The sequence below is a fragment of the Oncorhynchus mykiss genome, chromosome 5 (genome assembly GCF_057628025.1).
Source record: "Oncorhynchus mykiss isolate SJ-2025 chromosome 5, ASM5762802v1, whole genome shotgun sequence".
NCBI classification, from domain to species: Eukaryota; Metazoa; Chordata; class Actinopteri; order Salmoniformes; family Salmonidae; genus Oncorhynchus; species Oncorhynchus mykiss.
Window position 1 is genome coordinate 96,742,321 of NC_143026.1, and position 22,500 is coordinate 96,764,820.

The window sequence follows — 22,500 nt, forward strand, 5'->3', positions numbered from 1 at the left end:
AGAGGGGAGCTAGGGAGTGGGAGAGGGGAGCTAGGGAGAGGGGAGCTAGGGAGTGGGAGAGGGGAGCTAGGGAGTGGGAGAGGGAGAGGGGAGTGAGGGAGGGAGGGGAACGGTCATGGCTTGTCCCAACCACTGTACAGGGGCTACAACGTGTTTAGGGGGTTTACCAACTTATACCGCCACTTCGTTAAAAACTGCTGGACACCCAGATATCATTCAATTCAAAGTACTGCTGGCCCACCTTGGCGCAGGACATCACCCACTATGTCAACTCTTGCTTCGTATGTGCCCAAACCAAATCTACCCGGCACGTTCCAGCAGGGTAAAAATTCCTTTCCCTTCCCGTACCTCAGCGGCTTTGGTCCCATCTGTCCATAGATGTTGTTACTGATCTCCCTGCTTCTGATGGTTTCACTACATTTATGGTTGTTGTGGACAGACTCTCTAAATTGTATTCCTCTCTCTGGTCTCCCTACCGCTCTCTGGTCTCCCTACCTCTCTGGTCTCCCTACCTCTCTGGTCTCCACATCTGGATACCGGCCTCAGTCCAACGGGCAGGTGGAGAGGATCAATTACAACTCCCCACCAACTACCAGATCAAAACCTCTTTCCATGTTTCCCTCCTCAGGCCGGTGATTCCTGGTCCTCTAGCTGTTGCCGTCCCCCAAGAGACCCCTCCGCCTCCCCTGGACATCAAGGGAAGCCATGGCTATGCCGTCAGATCCCTCCTAGACTGCCGACATCATGGGGATCGGCCCAGTACCTGGTGGACTGGGAGGGTTAAGGTCCAGAGGAGCGCTGTTGGGTTCCCTTAGATGACATTCTAGATCCCAACATAATCCAAGATTTCCACCTTCGCCATCCAGACTGGTCTGTTCCTCGCCCTCGGGGCCGTCCCACTGGCCAGCGACATTCGACTCCGGCGCTCGATGTCTCCGGTTTACTAACCACCAGTCCTGACAACCAATCATTACACACACCTGACAACCAATCATTACACACACCTGACAACCAATCATTACACACACCTGACAACCAATCATTACACACACCTGATAACCAATCATTACACACACCTGACAACCAATCATTACACACACCTGACAACCAATCATTACACACACCTGACAACCAATCATTACACACACCTGACAACCAATCATTACACATACCAGACAACCAATCATTAAACACACCTGACAACCAATCATTACACATACCTGACAACCAATCATTAAAACACCTGACAAACAATCATTACACACAACTGACAACCAATCATTACACATACCTGACAACCAATCATTACACACACCTGACAACCAATCATTACACACACCTGACAACCAATCATTACACATACCTGACAACCAATCATTACACACACCTGACAACCAATTATTACACACACCTGACAACCAATCATTACACACACCTGCCAACCAATTATTACACACACCTGACAACCAATCAGTACAAACACCTGACCACCCATCATTACGCACACCTGGCAACCATAATTACGAACACTTGACAACCCTCATTACAGCAAACCTGACAACCCTCATTACAGCAAACCTGACAACCAATCATTAAACATACCTGACAACCCTCATTACAGCAAACCTGCGCCCCATCACCCCATCACTCCCATCATCCCATCACCCCACCACTCATATCATCCCATCACCCCATCATCCTATCATCCCATCATCCCATCATCCCATCATCCTATCATCCCATCAATCCCATCATCACATCATACCATCACTCCTATCATCCCATCACCCCATCACTCCTATCATCCCATCACCCCACCACTCCCATCATCCCATCACCCCATCATCCCATCACTCCTATCATCCCATCATCCCATCATCCTATCATCCCATCAATCCCATCATCCCATCATACCATCACTCCTATCATCCCATCACCCCATCACTCCTATCATCCCATCACCCCATCACCCCATCACTCCCATCACCCCATTATCCCATCACTCTTATCATCCAATCATCCCATCACTCCCATCATACCATCACCCCATCACTCCTATCATCCCATCACTCCCATCACCCCATCACTCCCATCACTCCTGTCATTCCATCATCCCATCACTCCCATCACCCCATCACCACATCACTCCTATCATCCCATCATCCCATCATCCCATCACTCCCATCACTCCTATCATCCCATCACCCCATCACCCCATCACTCCTATCCTCCCATCATCCCATCCTCCCATCATTACCTCACCCCATCATTCCATCATCCCATCACTCCCATCATCCCATCATCCCATCACCCCATCACTCCTATCCTCCCATCATCCCATCATTCCCTCACCCCATAGAGTTTGACAGGAATCTACTTGGCCCAGCCAGGAAGATATAGAGTATGACAGGATGCTACATGGCCCAGCCAGGAAGATATAGAGTATGACAGGTTTCTACTTGGCCCAGCCAGGAAGATATAGAGTATGACAGGATGCTACTTGGCCCAGCCAGGGAGATATAGAGTATGACAGGATGCTACTTGGCCCAGCCAGGAAGATATAGAGTATGACAGGATTCTACTTGGCCCAGCCAGGAAGATATAGAGTATGACAGGATGCTACATGGCCCAGCCAAGAAGATATAGAGTTTGACGGGAATCTACTTGGCCCAGCCAGGAAGATATAGAGTATGACAGGAATCTACTTGGCCCAGCCAAGAAGATATAGAGTTTGACAGGAATTTACTTGGCCCAGCCAGGAAGATATAGAGTATGACAGGATTCTACTTGGCCCAGCCAAGAAGATATAGAGTTTGACTGGAATCTACTTGGCCCAGCCAGGAAGATATAGAGTATGACAGGATTCTACTTGGCCCAGCCAGGAAGATATAGAGTATGACAAGATGCTACATGGCCCAGCCAGGAAGATATAGAGTATCTGAGTTTAGTTCCACATTAACTCGTGCAAGGTAAAGGAACAAAACAACCTCTCATCTTCTCTCTCCTCTCTATAACAGAAACAACCTCTCCTCTCTATAACAGAAGCAACCTCTCCTCTCATAACAGAAGCAACCTCTTCTCTCATAACAGAAGCAACCGCTCCTCTCTATAACAGAAGCAACCTCTCCTCTCTATAACAGAAACAACCTCTCCTCTCTATAACAGAAGCAACCTCTCCTCTCTATAACATAAGCAACCTCTCCTCTATAACAGAAGCAACCTCTCCTCTCTATAACATAAGCAACCTCTCCTCTATAACAGAAGCAACCTCTCCTCTCATAACAGAAGCAACCTCTCCCCTCATAACAGAAGCAACCTCTCCTCTCATAACAGAAGCAACCTCTCCTCTCATAACAGAAGCAACCTCTCCTCTCATAACAGAAGCAACCTCTCCTCTCATAACAGAAGCAACCTCTCCTCTCTATAACAGAAGCAACCTCTCCTCTCATAACAGAAGTAACCTCTCCTCTCTATAGCAGAAGCAACCTCTCCTCTCATAACAGAAGCAACCTCTCCTCTCTTTTCTATAGTTACTCACAGAGTGAGACTCAGGTTGTTTTCTATAGTTACTCACAGAGTGAGACTCAGGTTGTTTTCTATAGTTACTCACATAGTGAGTGAGACAACATTTAGGACTATCAATGGAAATGGCTGGCCTATATTCCCACGACGTGAGAAACATCTACGTATCCACAGACACATTCCCATCATACTGATTAACGAGCTGCAACAAACACTCAATCTGGACAGTTTTATCTCCATCTCTTCATTCAAAGACTCAATCATGGACAGTCTTACTGACAGTTGTGGCTGCTTTGTGTAATGTATTGTTGTCTCTACCTTCTTACCCTTTGTGCTGTTGTCTGTGCCCAATAATGTTTGTACCATGTTGTGCTGCTACCATGTTGTGTTGCTACCATGTTGTTGTCATGTTGTGATGCTACCGTGTTTTTATCATGTTGTGTTGCTACTATGCTGTGTTGCTACCATGCTGTTGTCTTAGGTCTCTCTTTATGTAGTGATGTGTCTCTCTTGTCGTGATGTGTGTTTTGTCCTATATTTATTTTTAACATTTTTAATCCCAGGCCTTCGTCCCCGCAGGAGGCCTTTTGGTAGGCCGTCGTTGTAAATAAGAATTTGATCTTGACTGACTTGCCTAGTTAAATAAAAAATAAATAAAAAAAATACAACTAAGTGAGTGGACTATTATTATAAGCCAAATGAAATGTTTCTGTGTCAACCTAATGAAAATATAATGATGCTCAATTTCCAAAACCTCTTCTGGGAGTGAATAGGTTGTGTACTCAACAGTTATTGAACTGTTGGTAGTATCAGGTTTTAACAGGGCCTATAGTCAGGGCTTATTGAACTGTTGGTAGTATCAGGTTTTAACAGGGCCTGTAGTCAGGGCTTATTGAACTGTTGGTAGTATCAGGTTTTAACAGGGCCTATAGTCAGGGCTTATTGAACTGTTGGTAGTATCAGGTTTTAACAGGGCCTATAGTCAGGGCTTATTGAACTGTTGGTAGTATCAGGTTTTAACAGGGCCTGTAGTCAGGGCTTATTGAACTGTTGGTAGTATCAGGTTTTAACAGGGCCTATAGTCAGGGCTTATTGAACTGTTGGTAGTATCAGGTTTTAACAGGGCCTGTAGTCAGGGCTTATTGAACTGTTGGTAGTATCAGGTTTTAACAGGGCCTGTAGTCAGGGCTTATTGAACTGTTGGTAGTATCAGGTTTTAACAGGGCCTGTAGTCAGGGCTTATTGAACTGTTGGTAGTATCAGGTTTTAACAGGGCCTGTAGTCAGGGCTTATTGAACTGTTGGTAGTATCAGGTTTTAACAGGGCCTATAGTCAGGGCTTATTGAACTGTTGGTAGTATCAGGTTTTAACAGGGCCTATAGTCAGGGCTTATTGAACTGTTGGTAGTATCAGGTTTTAACAGGGCCTATAGTCAGGGCTTATTGAACTGTTGGTAGTATCAGGTTTTAACAGGGCCTGTAGTCAGGGCTTATTGAACTGTTGGTAGTATCAGGTTTTAACAGGGCCTATAGTCAGGGCTTATTGAACTGTTGGTAGTATCAGGTTTTAACAGGGCCTGTAGTCAGGGCTTATTGAACTGTTGGTAGTATCAGGTTTTAACAGGGCCTATAGTCAGGGCTTATTGAACTGTTGGTAGTATCAGGTTTTAACAGGGCCTATAGTCAGGGCTTATTGAACAGTTGGTAGTATCAGGTTTTAACAGGGCCTATAGTCAGGGCTTATTGAACTGTTGGTAGTATCAGGTTTTAACAGGGCCTGTAGTCAGGGCTTATTGAACTGTTGGTAGTATCAGGTTTTAACAGGGCCTATAGTCAGGGCTTATTGAACTGTTGGTAGTATCAGGTTTTAACAGGGCCTGTAGTCAGGGCTTATTGAACTGTTGGTAGTATCAGGTTTTAACAGGGCCTGTAGTCAGGGCTTATTGAACAGTTGGTAGTATCAGGTTTTAACAGGGCCTGTAGTCAGGGCTTATTGAACTGTTGGTAGTATCAGGTTTTAACAGGGCCTGAAGTCAGGGCTTATTGAACTGTTGGTAGTATCAGGTTTCAACAGGGCCTATAGTCAGGGCTTATTGAACAGTTGGTAGTATCAGGTTTCAACAGGGCCTATAGTCAGGGCTTATTGAACAGTTGATAGTATCAGGTTTCAACAGGGCCTATAGTCAGGGCTTATTGAACTGTTGGTAGTATCAGGTTTTAACAGGGCCTATAGTCAGGGCTTATTGAACTGTTGGTAGTATCAGGTTTCAACAGGGCCTATAGTCAGGGCTTATTGAACAGTTGATAGTATCAGGTTTTAACAGGGCCTATAGTCAGGGCTTATTGAACTGTTGGTAGTATCAGGTTTTAACAGGGCCTATAGTCAGGGCTTATTGAACAGTTGGTAGTATCAGATTTTAACAGGGCCTATAGTCAGGGCTTATTGAACTGTTAGTAGTATCAGGTTTTAACAGGGCCTGTAGTCAGGGCTTATTGAACAGTTGGTAGTATCAGGTTTTAACAGGGCCTGTAGTCAGGGCTTATTGAACTGTTGGTAGTATCAGGTTTTAACAGGGCCTGTAGTCAGGGCTTATTGAACTGTTGGTAGTATCAGGTTTTAACAGGGCCTGTAGTCAGGGCTTATTGAACTGTTGGTGGTATCAGGTTTTAACAGGGCCTATAGTCAGGGCTTATTGAACTATTGGTAGTATCAGGTTTTAACAGGGCCTATAGTCAGGGCTTATTGAACTGTTGGTAGTATCAGGTTTCAACAGGGCCTATAGTCAGGGCTTATTGAACTGTTGGTAGTATCAGGTTTTAACAGGGCCTATAGTCAGGGCTTATTGAACAGTTGGTAGTATCAGGTTTTAACAGGGCCTATAGTCAGGGCTTATTGAACTGTTGGTAGTATCAGGTTTTAACAGGGCCTATAGTCAGGGCTTATTGAACTGTTGGTAGTATCAGGTTTTAACAGGGCCTGTAGTCAGGGCTTATTGAACAGTTGGTAGTATCAGGTTTCAACAGGGCCTGTAGTCAGGGCTTATTGAACTGTTGGTAGTATCAGGTTTTAACAGGGCCTGTAGTCAGGGCTTATTGAACTGTTGGTAGTATCAGGTTTTAACAGGGCCTATAGTCAGGGCTTATTGAACTGTTGGTGGTATCAGGTTTTAACAGGGCCTATAGTCAGGGCTTATTGAACTGTTGGTAGTATCAGGTTTTAACAGGGCCTGTAGTCAGGGCTTATTGAACAGTTGGTAGTATCAGGTTTCAACAGGGCCTATAGTCAGGGCTTATTGAACTGTTGGTAGTATCAGGTTTTAACAGGGCCTATAGTCAGGGCTTATTGAACTGTTGGTAGTATCAGGTTTTAACAGGGCCTGTAGTCAGGGCTTATTGAACTGTTGGTGGTATCAGGTTTTAACAGGGCCTGTAGTCAGGGCTTATTGAACTGTTGGTGGTATCAGGTTTTAACAGGGCCTGTAGTCAGGGCTTATTGAACTGTTGGTAGTATCAGGTTTTAACAGGGCCTATAGTCAGGGCTTATTGAACTGTTGGTAGTATCAGGTTTTAACAGGGCCTATAGTCAGGGCTTATTGAACTGTTGGTAGTATCAGGTTTTAACAGGGCCTGTAGTCAGGGCTTATTGAACTGTTGGTAGTATCAGGTTTTAACAGGGCCTATAGTCAGGGCTTATTGAACTGTTGGTAGTATCAGGTTTTAACAGGGCCTGTAGTCAGGGCTTATTGAACTGTCGGTAGTATCAGGTTTTAACAGGGCCTATAGTCAGGGCTTATTGAACTGTTGGTAGTATCAGGTTTTAACAGGGCCTGTAGTCAGGGCTTATTGAACAGTTGGTAGTATCAGGTTTTAACAGGGCCTGTAGTCAGGGCTTATTGAACTGTTGGTAGTATCAGGTTTTAACAGGGCCTATAGTCAGGGCTTATTGAACTGTTGGTAGTATCAGGTTTTAACAGGGCCTATAGTCAGGGCTTATTGAACTGTTGGTAGTATCAGGTTTTAACAGGGCCTGTAGTCAGGGCTTATTGAACTGTTGGTAGTATCAGGTTTTAACAGGGCCTGTAGTCAGGGCTTATTGAACTGTTGGTAGTATCAGGTTTTAACAGGGCCTGTAGTCAGGGCTTATTGAACTGTTGGTGGTATCAGGTTTTAACAGGGCCTATAGTCAGGGCTTATTGAATTGTTGGTAGTATCAGGTTTTAACAGGGCCTGTAGTCAGGGCTTATTGAACTGTTGGTAGTATCAGGTTTTAACAGGGCCTATAGTCAGGGCTTATTGAACTGTTGGTAGTATCAGGTTTTAACAGGGCCTGTAGTCAGGGCTTATTGAACTGTTGGTGGTATCAGGTTTTAACAGGGCCTATAGTCAGGGCTTATTGAACTGTTGGTGGTATCAGGTTTTAACAGGGCCTGTAGTCAGGGCTTATTGAACTGTTGGTAGTATCAGGTTTTAACAGGGCCTGTAGTCAGGGCTTATTGAACTGTTGGTGGTATCAGGTTTTAACAGGGCCTGTAGTCAGGGCTTATTGAACTGTTGGTAGTATCAGGTTTTAACAGGGCCTATAGTCAGGGCTTATTGAACTGTTGGTAGTATCAGGTTTTAACAGGGCCTGTAGTCAGGGCTTATTGAACTGTTGGTAGTATCAGGTTTTAACAGGGCCTGTAGTCAGGGCTTATTAAGATGTTCTGATAGGGAGGAAGCTGTGTTGAATAGTTACATTACTATAGTAACAGAACCTACAACCATGTATAATTACGTTACTATAGTAACAGAACCTTCAACCATGTATAATTACGTTACTATAGTAACAGAACATACACCCATGTATATAGTAACAGAACATACAACCATGTATAATTAATTACGTTACTATAGTAACAGAACATACAACCATGTATAATTACATTACTGTAGTAACAGAACATACAACCATGTATAATTACATTACTATAGTAACAGAACATAAAACTAGTCGTCAAGCCAGTGAAAACAACACACTTCTTCTTAGTCATTCGTTACCAGGCTGTATCTAAAATGGCATCCTATTCACCATTATGTAGTGTATTACTTTTTGACCAGGGCCCAAAGTAGTGCACTTCACAGAGAATAGGTTGGCTTTAGGGACGCGTACCAGTGTTTTAAAGAGACATTACAGCAGCTTACCCAGCTCCAGATGAATGCTGGGAACAAAGGAGTTCAGGAAGAACATGAAGATGACGACCCCCAGCACAGATATACACTTCACCAGGAGTACTCGGTCTGTTATTCTGTTCTGTTAGGAGAGAAGAAGAGTGTTATTCTGTTCTGTTAGGAGAGAAGAAGAGTGTTATTCTGTTCTGTTAGGAGACAAGAATAGTGTTATTCTGTTCTGTTAGGAGAGAAGAAGAGTGTTATTCTGTTCTGTTAGGAGAGAAGAAGAGTGTTATTCTGTTCTGTTAGGAGAGAAGAAGAGTGTTATTCTGTTCTGTTAGGAGAGAAGAAGAGTGTTATTCTGTTCTGTTAGGAGAGAAGAAGAGTGTTATTCTGTTCTGTTAGGAGACAAGAAGAGTGTTATTCTGTTCTGTTAGGAGAGAAGAAGAGTGTTATTCTGTTCTGTTAGGAGAGAAGAAGAGTGTTATTCTGTTCTGTTAGGAGACAAGAAGAGTGTTATTCTGTTCTGTTAGGAGAGAAGAAGAGTGTTATTCTGTTCTGTTAGGAGACAAGAAGAGTGTTATTCTGTTCTGTTAGGAGACAAGAAGAGTGTTATTATGTTCTGTTAGGAGACAAGAAGAGTGTTATTCTGTTCTGTTAGGAGAGAAGAAGAGTGTTATTCTGTTCTGTTAGGAGACAAGAAGAGTGTTATTCTGTTCTGTTAGGAGAGAAGAAGAGTGTTATTCTGTTCTGTTAGGAGACAAGAAGAGTGTTATTCTGTTCTGTTAGGAGACAAGAAGAGTGTTATTCTGTTCTGTTAGGAGACAAGAAGAGTGTTATTCTGTTCTGTTAGGAGAGAAGAAGAGTGTTATTCTGTTCTGTTAGGAGACAAGAAGAGTGTTATTCTGTTCTGTTAGGAGAGAAGAAGAGTGTTATTCTGTTCTGTTAGGGGAGAAGAAGAGTGTTATTCTGTTCTGTTAGGAGAGAAGAAGAGTGTTATTCTGTTCTGTTAGGAGAGAAGGAGAGTGTTATTCTCTTCTGTTAGGAGACAAGAAGAGTGTTATTCTGTTCTGTTAGGAGAGAAGAAGAGTGTTATTCTGTTCTGTTAGGAGACAAGAAGAGTGTTATTCTGTTCTGTTAGGAGAGAAGAAGAGTGTTATTCTGTTCTGTTAGGAGACAAGAATAGTGTTATTCTGTTCTGTTAGGAGAGAAGAAGAGTGTTATTCTGTTCTGTTAGGAGAGAAGAAGAGTGTTATTCTGTTCTGTTAGGAGAGAAGAAGAGTGTTATTCTGTTCTGTTAGGAGAGAAGAAGAGTGTTATTCTGTTCTGTTAGGAGAGAAGAAGAGTGTTATTCTCTTCTGTTAGGAGACAAGAAGAGTGTTATTCTGTTCTGTTAGGAGAGAAGAAGAGTGTTATTCTGTTCTGTTAGGAGACAAGAAGAGTGTTATTCTGTTCTGTTAGGAGAGAAGAAGAGTGTTATTCTGTTCTGTTAGGATACAAGAATAGTGTTATTCTGTTCTGTTAGGAGAGAAGAAGAGTGTTATTCTGTTCTGTTAGGAGAGAAGAAGAGTGTTATTCTGTTCTGTTAGGAGAGAAGAAGAGTGTTATTCTGTTCTGTTAGGAGAGAAGAAGAGTGTTATTCTGTCCTGTTAGGAGACAAGAAGAGTGTTATTCTGTTCTGTTAGGAGAGAAGAAGAGTGTTATTCTGTTCTGTTAGGAGAGAAGAAGAATACATTTTATTTGGACGCTGTCTGTAATTTAGTAGTTATAGGACTAGTACTGGTAGTAACTGGACTAGTTGTGGTGGTGACAGGACTAGTAGTGGTAGTAACTGGACTAGTGGTGGTAGTGACAGGACTAGTAGTGGTAGTAACAGGACTAGTAGTGGTAGTATAGTGACAGGACTAGTAGTGGTAGTAACTGGACTAGTTGTGGTGTTGTAGTAACAGGACTAGTAGTGGTAGTATAGTGACAGGACTAGTAGTGGTAGTAACTGGACTAGTAGTGGTAGTATAGTGACAGGACTAGTAGAGGTAGTGACAGGACTAGTAGTGGTAGTATAGTGACAGGACTAGTAGAGGTAGTGACAGGACTAGTAGTGGTAGTATAGTGACAGGACTAGTAGAGGTAGTGACAGGACTAGTAGTGGCAGTATAGTGACAGGACTAGTAGTGGTAGTGTAGTGACAGGACTAGTAGAGGTAGTGACAGGACTAGTAGTGGTAGTATAGTGACAGGACTAGTAGAGGTAGTGACAGGACTAGTAGTGGTAGTATAGTGACAGGACTAGTAGAGGTAGTGACAGGACTAGTAGTGGTAGTATAGTGACAGGACTAGTAGTGGTAGTGTAGTGACAGGACTAGTAGTGGTAGTGACAGGACTAGTAATGGTAGTGACAGGACTAGTAGTGGAAGTATAGTGACAGGACTAGTAGTGGTAGTATAGTGACAGGACTAGTAATGGTAGTGACAGGACTAGTAGTGGAAGTATAGTGACAGGACTAGTAGTGGTAGTATAGTGACAGGACTAGTAGAGGTAGTGACAGGACTAGTAGTGGTAGTATAGTGACAGGACTAGTAGAGGTAGTGACAGGACTAGTAGTGGTAGTATAGTGACAGGACTAGTAGAGGTAGTGACAGGACTAGTAGTGGTAGTATAGTGACAGGACTAGTAGAGGTAGTGACAGGACTAGTAGTGGTAGTATAGTGACAGGACTAGTAGTGGTAGTGACAGGACTAGTAGTGGTAGTGACAGGACTAGTAGTGGTAGTATAGTGACAGGACTAGTAGAGGTAGTGACAGGACTAGTAGTGGTAGTATAGTGACAGGACTAGTAGAGGTAGTGACAGGACTAGTAGTGGTAGTATAGTGACAGGACTAGTAGAGGTAGTGACAGGACTAGTAGTGGTAGTATAGTGACAGGACTAGTAGTGGTAGTGTAGTGACAGGACTAGTAGTGGTAGTGACAGGACTAGTAATGGTAGTGACAGGACTAGTAGTGGAAGTATAGTGACAGGACTAGTAGTGGTAGTATAGTGACAGGACTAGTAGTGGTAGTGTAGTGACAGGACTAGTAGTGGTAGTGACAGGACTAGTAGTGGTAGTGACAGGACTAGTAGTGGTAGTATAGTGACAGGACTAGTAGTGGTAGTAACAGGACTAGTTGTGGTAGTGACAGGACTAGTAGTGGTAGTATAGTGACAGGACTAGTAGTGGTAGTAACAGGACTAGTAGTGGTAGTAACAGGACTAGTAGTGGTAGTATAGTGACAGGACTAGTGGTGGTAGTGACAGGACTAGTAGTGGTAGTATAGTGACAGGACTAGTAGTGGTAGTATAGTGACAGGACTAGTAGTGGTATTAAGAGGACTAGTTGTGGTAGTAACAGGACTAGTAGTGGTAGTATAGTGACAGGACTAGTAGTGGTAGTAACTGGACTAGTAGTGGTAGTAACTGGACTAGTAGTGGTAGTAACAGGACTAGTAGTGGTAGTGACAGGACTAGTAGTGGTAGTACAGTGACAGGACTAGTAGTGGTAGTAACAGGACTAGTTGTGGTAGTGACAGGACTAGTAGTGGTAGTATAGTGACAGGACTAGTAGTGGTAGTATAGTGACAGGACTAGTAGTGGTAGTAACAGGACTAGTTGTGGTAGTGACAGGACTAGTAGTGGTAGTATAGTGACAGGACTAGTAGTGGTAGTAACAGGACTAGTAGTGGTAGTAACAGGACTAGTTGTGGTAGTATAGTGACAGTACTAGTAGTGGTAGTATAGTGACAGGACTAGTAGTGGTAGTAACAGGACTAGTAGTGGTAGTGTAGTAACAGGACTAGTAGTGGTAGTATAGTGACAGGACTAGTAGTGGTAGTAACAGGACTAGTAGTGGTAGTACAGTGACAGGACTAGTAGTGGTAGTAACAGGACTAGTAGTGGTAGTAACTGGACTAGTGGTGGTAGTAACTGGACTAGTGGTGGTAGTAACAGGACTAGTGGTGGTAGTAACATGACTAGTGGTGGTAGTAACATGACTAGTAGTGGTAGTAACAGGACTAGTTATGGTGGTGTAGTGACTGGACAGGTGCCTCTCAGGTTCTATCAGGGGCCCAACACAGTAATGACTTGAAACAGCTTCACAGCTTGAGTTAGATGAGTTATACAGGCCAGATGAGGCTCTGAGCACATCCATCACCGTGTCTACTTATCAACAACAACAGACCTACCGCTGCCTCATACAAACCGGACAGCAGATCATCTGAAAACAGCAACACAGGGAGAAGACCAACTAACAGGATGCTCTGAGTGAACATACTATTTTGTTCAGTCAAAATAATCTAGATGTTGATAGACCTGTCAGTACTTGTCAGTGACATGTATTCTTGTGTGTGTGTGTGTGTGTGTGTGCGTGCGTCCGTCCGTGCGCCTCAGTGACCAGATCTAATCGAAACTGAGCACTCATGGTAGATTATGGAGTGGCTCCATTTGATATAGACATATAAATTATATGATTTAGTGACTGTTATGTTACCTTTTTATGCAACTCCTGAATGTTATTCTCCCAGTTCTTATCTTCCTGAGAAATCTGTCTGGAAAAGAAAGAAAGAAAGAACAGACAGACAGACAGACAGACACAGACAGACAGACAGACAGAGACAGAGACAGAGAGAGACAGACAGACAGACAGACAGACAGAGACATACAGACAGACAGACAGACAGACAGACAGACAGACAGACAGACAGACAGACAGACACAGACAGACAGACAGACAGACAGAGACAGAGACAGAGAGAGACAGACAGACAGACAGACAGACAGAGACATACAGACAGACAGACAGACAGACAGACAGACAGACAGACAGACAGACAGACAGAGACAGAGACAGAGAGGTAAATATGTTTCTAACACACAAATGTACTAAAACATGTACTAACACACTGAAGCCTCAGGACCAGAACATCCAATCAATCAGGATAAACCAAATTACAACACAGTCAAAACAAAACTACATTACTTATTGGGAAACACAAACACAAAGCAAAATGCAGTGCTATCTGGCCCTAAATCGTCAGTACACCGTGGCAAACTATTTGACCATGGTTACTGATCAAAACCTTAGAAAAACCTTGACGAAGTACAGGCTCAGTGAGCACAGAAAAACCTGTCTCCCTGTAGAGGAAAGGCTGTGCAACCACTGCACCACAGCAGAACCTGAGACGGAGCTGCATTTCCTGACAAAATGTCAAAAATATAAAACAATTAGAGAGTGTCATTTTCCCAAAATTTGAAACCCTTAATCGAGGTTTCAAAGACCTCTCTGATGACAGTATTGTTATTGTTCAGTGTATGGTTATTTTGACCCTTGGTTATTGTTGTTACTGGTGTCCCATTGACCATTTTGATTCTTATTATTTACATATTGTAAATCTCCACGGTATGTACATTGTTACGTCATGTCAATAAAGAGAATTGAAATTAATTGAAAAAAAGAGAGACAGAGAGAGAGAGAGAGAGAGACAGAAATAGAGATAGAAAGAGAGAGAGAGACAGAAATAGAGATAGAAAGAGAGAGAGAGACAGAAAGAGAGAGACATAGACACAGAGACAGAAAGAGAGAGGGGGGGAAGAGAGAGACAGAGAGAGACAGAAAGAAAGAGGCAGAGAGAGAGAGAGAGAGAGAGAGAGAGAGAAGGGGAGAGAGAGAGAGAGAGAGAGACAGAAAGAAAGAGAGGCAGAGAGAGAGGGAGAGAGAGAGAGTGAGAGAGAGAGAGAGAGAGAGAGAGAGAGATAGAGAGTGAGAGAGAGAGAGAGACAGAGAGAGAGGGAAAGAGAGAGGCAGAGAGAGAGGGAGAGAGAGAGTGAGAGAGAGAGAGAGAGACAGAGAGAGAGGGAAAGAGAGAGGCAGAGAGAGAGGGAGAGAGAGAGGGAGAGAGAGAGTGAGAGAGAGAGAGAGAGACAGAGAGAGAGGGAAAGAGAGAGGCAGAGAGAGAGGGAGAGAGAGAGAGAGAGAGAGAGCGAGAGAGAGAGAGACAGAGAGACAGACAGATCCTCTGATCCATCAAACTTCTCTCTTTGAAAATATTGATTTTATTTTAATGAGACTACGTGACAAAATGAATGAAAGTCAAATCTGCTTTTAATTAACCATCCACTCAGTTAGTACAGTGTACCTGGGCACGCTATTGCTTAGAAAGTCCTGCCTGTACCACTGGAAGGGTTGGAGTAGCCTAGAAAGCCCTGTCTGTACCTCTGGAAGGTTTTGCGTTTCTTAGAAAGCCCTGTCTGTACCTCTGGAAGGGATTGAGTTTCTTAGAAAGCCCTGTCTGTACCTCTGGAAGGGATTGAGTTTCCTAGAAAGCCCTGTCTGTCACTGGAAGGGTTTGAGTTGCCCAGAAAGCCCTGTCTGTACCTCTGGAAGGTTTTGAATTTCTTAGAAAGCCCCCGTCTGTACCTCTGGAAGGTTTTGAGTTGATTAGAAAGCCCTGTCTGTACCTCAAGAAGGTTTTGAGTTGATTAGAAAGCCCTGTGTCACTGGAAGGGTTTGAGTTGCCCAGAAAGCCCTGTCTGTACCTCTGGAAGGTTTTGAGTTTATTAGAAAGCCCTATCTGTCACTGGAAGGGATTGAGTTGCCCAGAAAGCCCTGTCTGTACCTCTGGAAGGTTTTGAGTTGCTTGCGGAGCACGCTCTCCAGGTTGAGGACCTTCTGCATCAGTAGACACTTGACAGCCGTCTCCTCTCTGCTGGCCGGGCTAATACGCTGGGCCGTCTGCCTCCATACACGGATTTCATGCCTCAGCTCTAGGGAACGCAAACACACAAGAATACATGTCACTGAAAAGTACTGACAGGTCTATCAACATCTAGATTATTTTGACTGAACAAAATAGTATGTTCACTCAGAGCATCCTGTTAGTTGGTCTTCTCCCTGTGTTGCTGTTTTCAGATGATCTGCTGTCCGGTTTGTATGAGGCAGCGGTAGGTCTGTTGTTGTTGATAAGTAGACACGGTGATGGATGTGCTCAGAGCCTCATCTGGCCTGTATAACTCATCTAACTCAAGCTGTGAAGCTGTTTCAAGTCTTTACTGTGTTGGGCCCCTGATAGAACCTGAGAGGCACCTGTCCAGTCCTGTCCACACCACCACAACTAGTCCTGTTCCTACCACTACTAGTCCTGTCACTATAGTACCACTACTAGTCCTGTTACTACCACTACTAGTCCAGTCACTATACTACCACTATTAGTCCTGTTACTACCACTACTAGTCCTGTCACTATACTACCACTACTAGTCCTGTTACTACCACTACTAGTCCTGTCACTACCACCACTAGTCCTGTCACTATACTACCACTACTAGTCCTGTCACTACCTCTACTAGTCCTGTCACTATACTACCACTACTAGTCCTGTTACTACACTACCACTACTAGTCCTGTTACTACCACTACTAGTCCTGTCACTATACTACCACTACTAGTCCTGTCACTACCTCTACTAGTCCTGTCACTATACTACCACTACTAGTCCTGTTACTACACTACCACTACTAGTCCTGTCACTACCACTACTAGTCCTGTCACTATACTACCACTACTAGTCCTGTCACTACCACAACTAGTCCTCTTACTACCACTACTAGTCCTGTCACTGTACTACCACTACTAGTCATGTCACTACCTCTACTAGTCCTGTCACTATACTACCACTACTAGTCCTGTCACTACCACAACTAGTCCTCTTACTACCACTACTAGTCCTGTCACTATACTACCACTACTAGTCCTGTCACTACCTCTACTAGTCCTGTCACTATACTACCACTACTAGTCCTGTCACTACCACTACTAGTCCTGTCACTATACTACCACTACTAGTCCTGTCACTACACTACCACTACTAGTCCTGTCACTATACTACCACTACTAGTCCTGTTACTACCTCTACTAGTCCTGTCACTATACAACCACTACTAGTCCTGTCACTATACTACCACTACTAGTCCTGTAACTATACTACCACTACTAGTCCTGTAACTATACTACCACTACTAGTCCTGTCACTACCACCACTAGTCCTGTAACTATACTACCACTACTAGTCCTGTAACTGTACTACCACTACTAGTCCTGTAACTATACTACCACCACTAGTCCTGTAACTATACTACCACACTAGTCCTGTAACTGTACTACCACAACTAGTTCTGTTACTACCACTACTAGTCCTGTCTCTACCACCACCAGTCCTGTCACTATACTACCACTACTAGTCCTGTAACTATACTACCACAACTAGTCCTGTTACTACCACTACTAGTCCTGTCACTACCACCACTAGTCCTGTAACTATACTACCACTACTAGTCCTGTAACTATACTACCACTACTAGTCCTGTAACTATACTACCACTACTAGTCCTGTAACTGTACTACCACTACTAGTCCTGTAACTATACTACCACCACTAGTCCTGTAACTATACTACCACACTAGTCCTGTAACTGTACTACCACAACTAGTTCTGTTACTACCACTACTAGTCCTGTCTCTACCACCACCAGTCCTGTCACTATACTACCACTACTAGTCCTGTTACTATACTACCACTACTAGTCCTGTAACTATACTACCACAACTAGTCCTGTTACTACCACTACTAGTCCTGTCACTACCACCACTAGTCCTGTAACTATACTACCACTACTAGTCCTGTTACTATACTACCACTACTAGTCCTGTAACTATACTACCACCACTAGTCCTGTAACTATACTACCACTACTAGTCCTGTAACTATACTACCACAACTAGTCCTGTTACTACCACTACTAGTCCTGTCACTACCACCACTAGTCCTGTAACTATACTACCACTACTAGTCCTGTAACTATACTACCACACTAGTCCTGTAACTGTACTACCACTACCAGTCCTGTCACTATACTACCACTACTAGTCCTGTAACTGTACTACCACAACTAGTTCTGTTACTACCACTACTAGTCCTGTCTCTACCACCACCAGTCCTGTCACTACACTACCACTACTAGTCCTGTAACTATACTACCACCACTAGTCCTGTAACTATACTACCACTACTAGTCCTGTAACTATACTACCACTACTAGTCCTGTCACTATACTACCACTACTAGTCCTGTCACTACCACTACTAGTCCTGTCACTATACTACCACTACTAGTCCTGTCACTACCACTACTAGTCCTGTTACTACACTACCACTACTAGTCCTGTCACTACCACTACTAGTCCTGTCACTACCACTACTAGTCCTGTCACTACCTCTACTAGTCCTGTCACTATACTACCACTACTAGTCCTGTCACTACCACTACTAGTCCTGTCACTATACTACCACTACTAGTCCTGTCACTATACTACCACTACTAGTCCTGTCACTACACTACCACAACTAGTCCTCTTACTACCACTACTAGTCCTGTCACTATACTACCACTACTAGTCCTGTCACTACACTACCACAACTAGTCCTCTTACTACCACTACTAGTCCTGTCACTATACTACCACTACTAGTCCTGTCACTACCACTACTAGTCCTGTCACTATATTACCACCACTAGTCCTGTCACTACCACTACTAGTCCTGTCACTACACTACCACTACTAGTCCTGTCACTACCTCTACTAGTCCTGTCACTATACTACCACTACTAGTCCTGTCACTACCACTACTAGTCCTGTCACTATACTACCACTACTAGTCCTGTCACTACCACTACTAGTCCTGTCACTACACTACCACTACTAGTCCTGTCACTACCTCTACTAGTCCTGTCACTATACTACCACTACTAGTCCTGTCACTACCACTACTAGTCCTGTCACTACACTACCACTACTAGTCCTGTCACTACCTCTACTAGTCCTGTCACTATACTACCACTACTAGTCCTGTCACTACCACTACTAGTCCTGTCACTATACTACCACTACTAGTCCTGTCACTACCACTACTAGTCCTGTCACTATACTACCACTACTAGTCCTGTCACTACCACTACTAGTCCTGTCACTACCACTACCAGTCCTGTCACTACACTACCACTACTAGTCATGTCACTATACTAATACTACTAGCCCTGTCACTACCACAACTAGTCCTGTCACTACCACTACTAGTCCTGTCACTATACTACCACTACTAGTCCTGTCACTACCACTACTAGTCCTGTCACTACCACTACCAGTCCTGTCACTACACTACCACTACTAGTCATGTCACTATACTACCACTACTAGCCCTGTCACTACCACAACTAGTCCTGTCACTACCACTACTAGTCCTGTCACTATACTACCACTACTAGTCCTGTCACTACCACAACTAGTCCTGTTACTACCACTACTAGTCCTGTCACTATACTACCACTACTAGTCCTGTCACAATACTACCACTACTATTCATGTCACTACCACTACTAGTCCTGTTACTATACTACCACTACTAGTCCTGTCACTACCACTACTAGTCCTGTCACTACCACTACCAGTCCTGTCACTACACTACCACTACTAGTCATGTCACTATACTACCACTACTAGCCCTGTCACTACCACAACTAGTCCTGTCACTACCACTACTAGTCCTGTCACTATACTACCACTACTAGTCCTGTCACTACCACTACTAGTCCTGTCACTATACTACCACTACTAGTCCTGTCACTACCACTACTAGTCCTGTCACTATACTACCACTACTAGTCCTGTCACTACCACTACTAGTCCTGTCACTACCACTACCAGTCCTGTCACTACACTACCACTACTAGTCATGTCACTATACTACCACTACTAGCCCTGTCACTACCACAACTAGTCCTGTCACTACCACTACTAGTCCTGTCACTATACTACCACTACTAGTCCTGTCACTACCACTACTAGTCCTGTCACTACCACTACCAGTCCTGTCACTACACTACCACTACTAGTCATGTCACTATACTACCACTACTAGCCCTGTCACTACCACAACTAGTCCTGTCACTACCACTACTAGTCCTGTCACTATACTACCTCTACTAGTCCTGTCACTACCACTACTAGTCCTGTCACTATACTACCACTACTAGTACTGTCACTATACTACCACTACTAGTCCTGTCACTACCACTACTAGTCCTGTCACTATACTACCACTACTAGTACTGTCACTATACTACCACTACTAGTCCAGTTACTACCACTACTAGTCCTTTTACTATACTGCCACTACTAGTCCTTTCACTACCACTACTAGTCCTGTCACTATACTACCACTACTAGTCCTGTCACTATACTACCACTACTAGTCCTGTCACTATACTACCACTACTAGTCCTTTCACTACCACTACTAGTCCTGTCACTATACTACCACTACTAGTCCTGTCAGTACCACTACTAGTCCTGTCACTATACTACCACTACTAGTCCTGTCACTATACTTCCACTACTAGTCCTATCACTATACTACCACTACTAGTCCTGTCACTATACTTCCACTACTTATCCTGTCACTACCACTACTAGTCCTGTCACTATACTGCCACTACTAGTCCTGTCACTATACTACCACTACTAGTCCTGTCACTACCACTACTAGTCCTGTCACTACCACTACTAGTCCTGTCACTACCACTACTAGTCCTGTCACTACCACTACTAGTCCTGTCACTATACTACCACTACTAGTCCTGTCACTACCTCTACTAGTCCTGTCACTATACTACCACTACTAGTCCTGTCACTACCTCTACTAGTCCTGTCACTATACTACCACTACTAGTCCTGTCACTACCTCTACTAGTCCTGTCACTATACTACCACTACTAGTCCTGTCACTACCTCTACTAGTCCTGTCACTACACTACCACTACTAGTCCTGTCACTACCTCTACTAGTCCTGTCACTATACTGCCACTACTAGTCCTGTCACTACCTCTACTAGTCCTGTCACTATACTACCACTACTAGTCCTGTTACTACCACTACTAGTCCTGTTACTACACTACCACTACTAGTCCTGTCACTACACTACCCTTGACAAGGGGGCCATGACTGAGTGTGACAGTGGCTGGAGTCACAGTGATGCTGTTTTTGACAGCTCTTGTACTGTGGAGCCATTATCACGTTCACACACTACTGTGGCGTTCTACCCTCCACTGTGTCTGACTGACTGTCTCTACCCTCCACTGTGTCTGACTGACTGTCTCTACCCTCCACTGTGTCTGACTGACTGTCTCTACCCTCCACTGTGTCTGACTGACTGTCTCTACCCTCCACTGTGTCTGACTGACTGTCTCTACCCTCCACTGTGTCTGACTGACTGTCCACCAGGCAGCTCTACCCTCCACTGTCTCAGACTGACTGTCCACCAGGCAGCTCTACCCTCCACTGTGTCTGACTGACTGTCCACCAGGCAGCTCTACCCTCCACTGTGTCTGACTGACTGTCTCTACCCTCCACTGTGTCTGACTGACTGTCTCTATCCTCCACTGTGTCTGACTGACTGTCTCTACCCTCCACTGTGTCTGACTGACTGTCCACCAGGCAGCTCTACCCTCCACTGTCTCTGACTGACTGTCTCTACCCTCCACTGTGTCTGACTGACTGTCTCTACCCTCCACTGTGTCTGACTGACTGTCCACCAGGCTGCTCTACCCTCCACTGTGTATGGGTTAGGATTAGGGTAGTGTATGGGTTAGGATTAGGGTAGTGTATGGGTTAGGATTAGGGTAGTGTATGGATTAGGGTAGTGTATGGGTTAGGGTAGTGTATGGGTTAGGGTTAGGGTAGTGTATGGGTTAGGATTAGGGTAGTGTATGGGTTAGGATTAGGGTAGTGTATGGGTTAGGGTAGTGTATGGGTTAGGATTAGAGTAGTGTATGGTTTAGGGTTAGGGTAGTGTATGGGTTAGGATTAGGGTAGTGTATGGGTTAGGGTTAGGGTAGTGTATGAGTTAGGGTAGTGTATGGGTTAGGGTAGTGTATGGGTTAATTTATTATGGCTGCAGGGGCAGTATTGAGTTGCTTGGATGAAAGGTGCCCAGAGGTGCCCAGAGTAAACGGCCTGCTCCTCAGTCCCAGTTGCTAATATATGCATATTATTAGTATATTTGGATAGAAAACACTCTGAAGTTTCTAAAACTGTTTGAATGATGTCTGTGAGTATAGCAGAACCCATATGGCAGGCAAAAACCTGAGAAGAAATCCAAAAAGGAAGTGGGAAATCTGAGGTTGGTCGATTTTTAACCCAGCCCCTATTGGATGCACAGTGGGATATGGAGGAAGTTGCACTTCCTAAGGCTACCACTAGATGTCAACCGTCTTTAGAAACTTGAATGAGGCTTCTGCTGTGATGTGGGGCTGAATGAGAGCTGAATGAGCCAGGTGTCTGGCAGAGTGCCAAGGGCTGGTCACGTGCAATTCACATGGTAGCGACCTGCGTTCCATAGCTTCTTTACAGACAAAGGAATTACGTCATTGAAGATTTATGATAAAAACATCCTAAAGATTGATTCTATACTTAGTTTGAAATGTTTAAGACCTGTAATTTGACTTTTTTAAGTTTTTGTCCGACGTTATGCTGGACCTGCACGAGCGTTTGGATATGTGTACCTAACGCCCTAAAAAAAAGTAGCTACTTGGACATAAATAATGGACATTATCGAACAAATCAAACATTTACTGTGGAACTAAGATTCCTGGGAGTGCATTCTGATGAAGATCGTCAAAGGTAAAGGAATATTTATAATGTTATTTCTGATTTCTGTTGACTCCAACATGGCGGATAATTTTATTTGTTTTCT

The 22,500-nt window shown here is 43.9% G+C and overlaps 1 protein-coding gene across 2 annotated transcripts in view; it reads right to left on the minus strand.

The window, feature by feature from the left end:
* The window catches only part of oca2 (oculocutaneous albinism II), a 196,412-nt gene that overhangs the window by 39,898 nt on the left and 134,014 nt on the right, over positions 1-22,500 (minus strand). For both annotated transcript variants that reach the window (XM_036978983.2, XM_090236498.1), the window contains 3 exons: positions 15,317-15,464; positions 13,192-13,249; positions 8,703-8,811 (listed from right to left, as the gene is read on the minus strand). In XM_036978983.2, coding sequence (XP_036834878.2) covers positions 8,703-8,811; positions 13,192-13,249; positions 15,317-15,464 — 315 coding nt within the window. The remainder of the gene's footprint in view (positions 1-8,702; positions 8,812-13,191; positions 13,250-15,316; positions 15,465-22,500) is intronic.